The sequence below is a fragment of the Salvelinus alpinus genome, chromosome 4 (genome assembly GCF_045679555.1).
Source record: "Salvelinus alpinus chromosome 4, SLU_Salpinus.1, whole genome shotgun sequence".
Taxonomy (NCBI): Eukaryota; Metazoa; Chordata; class Actinopteri; order Salmoniformes; family Salmonidae; genus Salvelinus; species Salvelinus alpinus.
Window position 1 is genome coordinate 9,994,608 of NC_092089.1, and position 9,933 is coordinate 10,004,540.

The following is a 9,933-nucleotide window of genomic DNA, read 5'->3' on the forward strand; positions in this document are numbered from 1 at the left end:
CTACATCGAGATAAGGAACGACATATTAAAATCATGGCTTCATTGATTAATTGAATTGCAATCCGATGAAATCTCAAAGTCTTTGTCCCGCTCCCTATTACTTGTTCGATGTTTCTCCCCAGAAATGCATCTTGAAGTTACAGTCTAGACACTGAGTGGGTTTCTTCTGACGTCAGAGGCACTGGTGTTTAAAACAACCTGCATCAGGGCTGAGGTGTTTTATACTACTGTTTTTTTATAAAGCAAAAATATGTATTTCTGACATCAAAGTCATCCGTCTGGGCAAATATATTTCACTGTCTTAATTCATTTGCACATTGTAAGAGTTAAAAAGACCAGGGGAAAAGAGAGGGCGCATTTTGGAGAGTCGTTTTGGGGGCATTTGAACAAATGAAACATGGTAGTGTGGCTCGCCCTATAAGCCTCCAGCCTACTGCCTGTGCTTACCAATCAATTGGTACATTGAAACAGTGCAAGGCTACGTTACTATAGCGAGGAGACCTGCAGGCTCGCTTTATCTCCGGATATTGGGACCTCTCTACAATGTCATATCCACAATTCGGATATCCCTACTCGTCTGCACCACAAGTAAGTTACCTTCTCGCGTATCAACTGAATATTCGGTCAGATTTCATCACTATTGATTCTTATTTTGATTAAATGTTGATCATGTCATTCACTTTCAACAAGAAATTAGACAGCATTGTATCTTAATGCACTGTATCGGAATTGTATTATGTTACCGTAAATGGCTCATGATACCTGCTCTTTGAACGGTAAAGGTAAGGAGGGTAACCCGAACCACACGCAGTCCGACCTATGGTGAAGTGATTTCTACCGGATAATAGCCTCGGAACGTGTGCCATGTTTTTCATCTGATATCTCACATGCCGACCTGTTTTGTGGACGTGCGGTGCTGTTGTGTCCGGGACTGGATAGATTACCCAACTGGTGTCTTTTTGGCAATCATCCATAACACGTCTTTTGGGAAAACGCATATGGGGATTCTGGAAACATTTTACATATTTTAATTATAAAGTGTTGTTTTACAATTAGCCTAAACATCAATACTACTAATTCACGGTATTCTATATATTTTTTTATCCCACTGTGCGTTGTAAATAAATAGTTATTTTCTTGCATTTCAGTTCCTCATGACATCCAACTCTTTGACAACTTGCTGCGAGTCAAGCGGCAGAAGCATCGCTGACTCCAGGGTGACAGCCTCCGCTCAGACGCCGGTCTACTGCCCAGTGTACGAGAGCCGGTTGTTGGCCACCGCCAGGCACGAGCTGAGCTCCGCAGCTGCTCTGGGGGTGTATGGGAACCCGTACCCCGGGAGTCAAGGCTATGGAAATTACGTTACTTATGGAACCGACGCGTCCGCTTTCTACTCGCTGGTATGGTTCTTATAATATAGTATCATAATAATACTACTCATCTCTCTATGGCAGTGACGCTGTATCTATAGCATGTAGCCTACAGACACAGAGCTGTCTCTATATAGCCTATAGCCTACAGTCACAGAGCTGTATCTACAGTATATAGCTTATAGCCTAAAGTCACAGAGCTGCATCTATATAGCCTATAGCCTACAGTCACAGAGCTGTATCTACTGTATATAGCCTATAGCCTACAGTCACCAAGATGTATCTATATAGCCTATAGCCTAGTCACAGAGCTGTATCTATATAGCCTTTAGTCACAGCTCTGTATCTATATAGCCTATAGCCTACAGTCACAGAGCTGTATCTATATAGCCTTTAGTCACAGCTCTGTATCTATATAGCCTTTAGTCACAGCTCTGTATCTATATAGCCTATAGTCTACAGTCACAGAGCTGTATCTAAATAGCCTACAGTCACAGAGCTGTGTCTATATAGCCTTTAGTCACAGAGCTGTATCTATATAGCCTTTAGTCACAGCTCTGTATCTATATAGCCTTTAGCCTACAGTCACAGATCTGTATCTAAATAGCCTACAGTCACAGAGCTGTATCTATATAGCCTTTAGCCTACAGTCACAGAGCTGTGTCTATATAGCCTTTAGCCTACAGTCACAGCTCTGTATCTATATAGCCTATAGCCTACAGTCACAGAGCTGTATCTACAGTATATAGCTTATAGCCTAAAGTCACAGAGCTGCATCTATATAGCCTATAGCCTACAGTCACAGAGCTGTATCTACTGTATATAGCCTATAGCCTACAGTCACCAAGATGTATCTATATAGCCTATAGCCTAGTCACAGAGCTGTATCTATATAGCCTTTAGTCACAGCTCTGTATCTATATAGCCTATAGCCTACAGTCACAGAGCTGTATCTATATAGCCTTTAGTCACAGCTCTGTATCTATATAGCCTTTAGTCACAGCTCTGTATCTATATAGCCTATAGTCTACAGTCACAGAGCTGTATCTAAATAGCCTACAGTCACAGAGCTGTGTCTATATAGCCTTTAGTCACAGAGCTGTATCTATATAGCCTTTAGTCACAGCTCTGTATCTATATAGCCTTTAGCCTACAGTCACAGATCTGTATCTAAATAGCCTACAGTCACAGAGCTGTATCTATATAGCCTTTAGCCTACAGTCACAGAGCTGTGTCTATATAGCCTTTAGCCTACAGTCACAGCTCTGTATCTAAATAGCCTACAGTCACAGAGCTGTATCTATATAGCCTATAGTCACAGAGCTGTGTCTATATGGCCTTTAGCCTACAGTCACAGAGCTGTATCTAAATAGCATATAGTCTAAAGTCACAGGATGCCGCTTTACGCACACGGTCTGACTTTTCTTGATGCACAAAACCTGTCTTCACGGTGAAACAACTGCAGGCTATGACTGGATAGCCAAGTGCAACTTTTAATGACAAAGTTGAGTTTGGCAAGTGATAGTGTCAGGTGAAAATATGTACTGTAACCTGCAATATGCCACCTATGTTAAGAATGGATTTGTTTAATGTTACTACAACTTCTACTGCAGTGTGCTCGATTATGTCTCTGTCAATGTTTCCCTGTATTCATTAGTTAGAATGCCTACAATAACGCAGATATAACTTGACTTTGCTATTTAACAACATGTTTAGTTACTGTTATTGTGTTTGTGTGTGTGTGTATTGAAATGGGAACACTAGACTTTATGAGTGAAATTATTAAAAAACAGTATACATGTTATTAAGAAACAGTATACATGTTAATAAGAAACAGTATACATGTTATTAAGAAACAGTATATATGTTATTAAGAAACAGTATACATGTTATTAAGAAACAGTATATATGTTAATAAGAAACAGTATACATGTTATTAAGAAACAGTATACATGTTATTAAGAAACAGTATATATGTTAATAAGAAACAGTATACATGTTATTAAGAAACAGTATACATGTTATTAAGAAACAGTATACATGTTATTAAGAAACAGTATATATGTTAATAAGAAACAGTATACATGTTATTAAGAAACAGTATATATGTTAATAAGAAACAGTATACATGTTATTAAGAAACAGTATACATGTTATTAAGAAACAGTATACATGTTATTAAGAAACAGTATACATGTTAATAAGAAACAGTATACATGTTAATAAGAAACAGTATACATGTTATTAAGAAACAGTATATATGTTAATAAGAAACAGTATACATGTTATTAAGAAACAGTATATATGTTAATAAGAAACAGTATACATGTTGTTATATATATAAGTATAACAGTCCATTAATGTCAATAGTGTCACGTTTTCCTGACTGACAGTCTGTCTTGTTGCAGGGGACATTCGATACCAAAGATGCAACAGCGCCCGCGCATGCAGGGATTACCCAGGCTGCAGCTTACTACCCCATTGACCCCACTCTGGGACATTATCAATACGACAGGTATGGTTAACATAACTTACTACCCCTATGACCTTCCTCTGCACAGTACTAATATGACAGGTATGGTTAACATAATAATATTAATATTAATCATAATAATCATAAGATTCACCATAATAGTCATAATCATAATAATAACAATAATGATAACAGTAATAATAATAACAATGATAATAATAATAATAATCCAATTATTATTAATAATAATAATACAAATAATAATGATGATAGTAATAACATTCATAATAATACTATAGAGGTAATGTAATATGTTGTACTATCTGTGTGATCCTACTCTGCACAGTACCAATATGAATTAGCAACATTACACACATAATTATGTTCTGTCAAATGGTAACCCATTTCCCAATCCTTCATATGTGTGTTCACTGACATAAGTCACCTTACCTCTAAGTTTAACAACTATTAGAAAACGCTCTGTCTGTTACAGTACTGGCGTCCAAATGGTCTGGGAATATCATGCCTGATCAAATTCATAGGATTAGTTGATGAGTTGCCAAACTTGAAACTGTTCTTATTGAAGTGTATAATAGGCTTACATGAACTCCACTAGAGGAGTCGGACATAGTTATATCCCTGGGCTTAGCCTCCAGGAGGACCCAGAGTGCTGAATATTACACTAATGCTTTAGGCCCTTTCACCTGGGGCTGCATCATTACACTCAATCAGACAATTCTCCAGTCTGCTTGCCCCAGTCTTCTGGATGGAGAGACAGCTAGCTTAGCGGTGCTCTGTGTTTACTCACCTAGCAGTCAGTCTTCTGGATGGAGAGACAGCTAGCTTAGCGGTGCTCTGTGTTTATTCACCTAGCAGTCAGTCTTCTGGATGGAGAGACAGCTAGCTTAGCGGTGCTCTGTGTTTACTCACATACCAGTCAGTCTTCTGGATGGAGAGACAGCTAGCCTAGCGGTGCCCTGTGTTTACTCACCTAGCAGTCAGTCTTCTGGATGGAGAGACAGCTAAGCTAGCCTAGCGGTGCCCTGTGTTTACTCACCTAGCAGTCAGTCTTCTGGATGGAGAGACAGCTAGCTTAGCGGTGCTCTGTGTTTACTCACCTAACAGTCAGTCTTCTGGATGGAGAGACATCTAAGCTAGCCTAGCGGTGCCCTGTGTTTACTCACCTAGCAGTCAGTCTTCTGGATGGAGAGACAGCTAGCTTAGCAGTGCTCTGTGTTTACTCACCTAACAGTCAGTCTTCTGGATGGAGAGACAGCTAGCTTAGCGGTGCCCTGTGTTTACTCACCTAACAGTCAGTCTTCTGGATGGAGAGACAGCTAGCCTATGGGTGCCCTGTGTTTACTCACCTAACAGTCAGTCTTCTGGATGGAGAGACAGCTAGCCTAGCGGTGCCCTGTGTTTACTCACCTAGCAGTCAGTCTTCTGGATGGAGAGACAGCTAGCCTAGCGGTGCCCTGTGTTTACTCACCTAACAGTCAGTCTTCTGGATGGAGAGACAGCTAGCCTAGCGGTGCCCTGTGTTTACTCACCTAACAGTCAGTCTTCTGGATGGAGAGACAGCTAGCCTATGGGTGCCCTGTGTTTACTCACCTAACAGTCAGTCTTCTGGATGGAGAGACATCTAAGCTAGCCTAGCGGTGCTCTGTTTTTTCTCACCTAGCAGTCAGTCTTCTGGATGGAGAGACAGCTAGCTTAGCAGTGTTCTGTGTTTACTCACCTAGCAGTCAGTCTTCTGGATGGAGAGACAGCTAGCCTAGCGGTGCCCTGTGTTTACTCACCTAACAGTCAGTCTTCTGGATGGAGAGACAGCTAGCCTATGGGTGCCCTGTGTTTACTCACCTAACAGTCAGTCTTCTGGATGGAGAGACAGCTAGCCTATGGGTGCCCTGTGTTTACTCACCTAACAGTCAGTCTTCTGGATGGAGAGACATCTAAGCTAGCCTAGCGATGCTCTGTTTTTTCTCACCTAGCAGTCAGTCTTCTGGATGGAGAGACAGCTAGCTTAGCAGTGTTCTGTGTTTATTCACCTAGCAGTCAGTCTTCTGGATGGAGAGACAGCTAGCCTATGGGTGCCCTGTGTTTACTCACCTAACAGTCAGTCTTCTGGATGGAGAGACAGCTAGCTTAGCGGTGCCCTGTGTTTACTCACCTAGCAGGGCTGGAGCTCACTCATATACGGGCATTATTCTTTTGTTAAAGCTCCCCGGAGATGTGTTGGGCTGCAGTGTACTGCTGGATGAATCAACACTATGCATTTCTAATGGACAGGACACAAGGAGTTGTTATCTTACGTCTCTTCTGCTACAGGACCCTGTATATAGATATATAGGACCCTGTATATAGATATATAGGCCTACTATTACAAAGAGACACTGTTGTAACTCTACATCTTCACTACTAGATATGGCTGTATGGACGGAGGGACCAGGAGGAAGAACGCCACCCGGGAGACGACCAGCACGCTGAAGGCCTGGCTACAGGAGCACAGGAAGAACCCCTACCCCACCAAGGGAGAGAAGATCATGTTGGCCATCATTACTAAGATGACCCTAACGCAGGTGTCCACCTGGTTTGCCAACGCCAGGAGGAGGCTGAAGAAGGAGAACAAGATGACGTGGCCTCCGAGGAACAAGTGTTCTGATGAGAAGAGATATGATGAGGATGATGAGGCGTCTCAGGAGGAGAACGTCAACAGTGAGAACAACGATGATGGTCAGTCCAGGTTCTTTATGTAACAAATTAACAGTGTTCTAGTCCTGGTTCTTTATATAACAAATTAACAGTGTTCTAGTCCTGGTTCTTTATATAACAAATTAACAGTGTTCTAGTCCTGGTTCTTTATGTAACAAATTAACAGTGTTCTAGTCCTGGTTCTTTATGTAACAAATTAACAGTGTTCTAGTCCTGGTTCTTTATATAACAAATTAACAGTGTTCTAGTCCTGGTTCTTTATGTAACAAATTAACAGTGTTCTAGTCCTGGTTCTTTATGTAACAAATTAACAGTGTTCTAGTCCTGGTTCTTTATATAACAAATTAACAGTGTTCTAGTCCTGGTTCTTTATGTAACAAATTAACAGTGTTCTAGTCCTGGTTCTTTATATAACAAATTAACGGTGTTCTAGTCCTGGTTCTTTATATAACAAATTAACAGTGTTCTAGTCCTGGTTCTTTATGTAACAAATTAACAGTGTTCTAGTCCTGGTTCTTTATATAACAAATTAACAGTGTTCTAGTCCTGGTTCTTTATATAACAAATTAACAGTGTTCTAGTCCTGGTTCTTTATGTAACAAATTAACAGTGTTCTAGTCCTGGTTCTTTATATAACAAATTAACAGTGTTCTAGTCCTGGTTCTTTATGTAACAAATTAACAGTGTTCTAGTCCTGGTTCTTTATATAACACACTAACAGGTGTATAGTCCTGGTTCTTTATGTAACAAATTAACAGTGTTCTAGTCCTGGTTCTTTAGGGAACAAATTAACAGTGTTCTAGTCCTGGTTCTTTATGTAACAAATTAACAGTGTTCTAGTCCTGGTTCTTTATGTAACAAATTAACAGTGTTCTAGTCCTGGTTCTTTATGTAACAAATTAACAGTGTTCTAGTCCTGGTTCTTTATGTAACAAATTAACAGTGTTCTAGTCCTGGTTCTTTATGTAACAAATTAACAGGTGAACAGTCCTGGTTCTTTATATAACACACTAACAGGTGAATAGTCCTGGTTCTTTATGTAACAAATTAACAGGTGAACAGTCCTGGTTCTTTAATTTTATTTTTAACTAGGCAAGTCAGTTAAGAAGAAATTATTATTTACAATGACGGCCTAGGATCAGTGGGTTAACTGCCTTGTTCAGGGCCAGAACGACAGATGTTTACCTTGTCAGCTCGGGGATTCGATCTAGCAACCTTTCGGTTACTGGCCCAACGCTCTAACCACTAGGCTACCTGCTGCAGTTTATGCAGCACATTAACAGTGGAATAGTCCTTTACCAGAGGAAGTATGAACCTAAATGCATCATGGGAATGGCCTCATGGCCTCATGGAAATGAAACAACTTCGGACTGCTTTAGGATGTTTTTTTAGATACATCAAAAAGTGAACTCAAAAGCATGTATGGACAAGATACACATACATCTAGTTACCACAATGTTACAATGTTATTCCCCATGTATTCTGCTGTGATGTAAAGTGCTATGAAAGTGCATGGACATCTACCTCAACGTCTTTGAATAGGCACATCTGATAGACCTAAGCTCGTTGCAATAATGTGATGCTAAAAGCTTCAATGATATTTGACAGTGATACTTTCATTACAGTTTGTATTCCCCTCTTATCGCTGATGTCTCGTGTCTGTTCATTTCCAGAGAAAGATAAGGATCTCGCGCTGAGTGACCTGGACGACTTCGACATGATAGAATCAGAGAGCTCGGAGTGCGAGCTCAAACACCGGTACCTCATGAACACTCACATGACGACCACTGACTGTCCGAACGACCATCTGAAGGACACATCTTTAAAGATCAGCATACCCGTGTCCCTGGGCGGGGAGCAGCAGCTCAGTAAAACCTCACCAGAGGGCTGCGACAGCCGGCAGGGGAAAGCTTGCTACCAACAACAGATACTGGACGGCAAACCACGGATTTGGTCGTTGGCTCAGACGGCCACGTCTCTGAACCAGGCGGAGTACCCGTCCTGTATGTTGAGGTGTCAGCCTCAGCCGGGCCTGCCCGCCTCTCCGGCCGCCCCCTCCCCTATCACGGTTCTAGACAGACGGCAGGACTCTCCCGTTACAACTCTCAGAAACTGGGTGGATGGGGTTTTCCACGACCCGTTGTTCAGACACAGTACTTTGAACCAGGCCCTGACCAACACCACGGTCTCGTGGACCACGACCACCAAGGGTTCGATACTAGAGACCGGCGCTCTGGAACGTTCTGTTGGGAGCGTCAAAGGACTTCCGTCTCTACAGCACCAAGACTCCACGAAGGACAATATGAATTTCCCTAAAACTGTGAACAAACACTTCTGCTCTTAACACACCAAACCTGCTTTAGTTTATTCTTCTGTGGGGGCGACTTTTTTTTGGTTGCAAGGATATATTTATGTAATCATATTGGCATTTCACTGGTGAAACTTCCAAACAGGATTCGTTTGAGCGTATTGCTATTTCGTTAAAAAGCACGTAGGCCTGCCTACAATCTAATGTATCTAAATGTATAACTGACAGTTAACATTAGAAATATATTTTTTTTTACATTATTCTTTTTCTTATAGCATGCAGATGTTAATCATTTCTATTAAACATTCTTTAAAAAGCAGCCGTCATTAATCGATGGTTTGTGAGTATCACTGATGAAAGAAAAAGGTCACAAATCACCAGTTCTCCTAAAATTGAAGGAGTGTGTTTCAAGTTTGTTCACAAATAAAACGTCGGTTTCTGATGAGATTGTGTTCAGATTGCGTCAATGCTGGTCGCTGTCCAATGAGCTGAAATTATAGCCTATAACTTTTTAGAATTTGCGATAACAAAATTATCTTTCCGTCTTCATCGCCTTGTCTTTAGCTTATCCTATCTTTTTATTTGCTTTTGTCGCCGTTAAGAGATCGTCCGAAGTAGAGAAATACAATGTTTATCATATCTTTCTGGCAAGTTTTGCTTTATAGGCCTCTTCACAAGGACCTATTTCTTCAAACACGCAGAATTCAAGCCAATAATGACTGACAGTACATAAAACGTTTTTTTTTTAAAGCTGTTAAATCTATAATCATAAATATAGTTTTTGAGTCAGTCAACGTCTCCTCTCTCACAGTGACAGGGGGGTGAGAGAGAGAGAGAGAGAGAGAGAGAGCCTTCAACATTAATACCAGCTGGCGGGAGATATTGCTTATTACTCCGCCATAAATAGCCTATAATTGGGATATATTCCTTCATAGCTCGGTCAGACTATCGATCTTCACTCCTCCTGATAATATGATGGAGACATCTAAACCTGATCTTTGATCTCTGATCCAGCTGGAAGAGGGCTCACTTATTCCACGTGACCGCTAATATTGGCAACAGCCGAGATC

General features: G+C 40.9%; 1 protein-coding gene across 1 annotated transcript; it reads left to right on the forward strand.

Moving 5' to 3' along the window:
* Positions 1 to 214: 214 nt before the first annotated feature.
* Positions 215 to 9,704, forward strand: irx4a (iroquois homeobox 4a). The gene is made up of 5 exons (XM_071395635.1): positions 215 to 588; positions 1,149 to 1,400; positions 3,779 to 3,885; positions 6,266 to 6,576; positions 8,229 to 9,704. The coding sequence occupies exons 1-5, from the start codon at positions 544 to 546 to the stop codon at positions 8,897 to 8,899; spliced, it is 1,386 nt and encodes a 461-aa protein (XP_071251736.1). The 5' UTR covers positions 215 to 543; the 3' UTR covers positions 8,900 to 9,704.
* The last annotated feature ends 229 nt before the right edge of the window (positions 9,705 to 9,933 follow it).

Coding starts and splice junctions, on each gene's coding strand:
- irx4a (XM_071395635.1), top strand. CDS start 544: ATGTCATATCCACAATTCGGATATCCCTACTCGTCTGCACCACAA. Junction 589..1,148: donor CCTACTCGTCTGCACCACAA/GTAAGTTACCTT, acceptor CTTGCATTTCAG/TTCCTCATGACATCCAACTC. Junction 3,886..6,265: donor GGACATTATCAATACGACAG/GTATGGTTAACA, acceptor CTTCACTACTAG/ATATGGCTGTATGGACGGAG.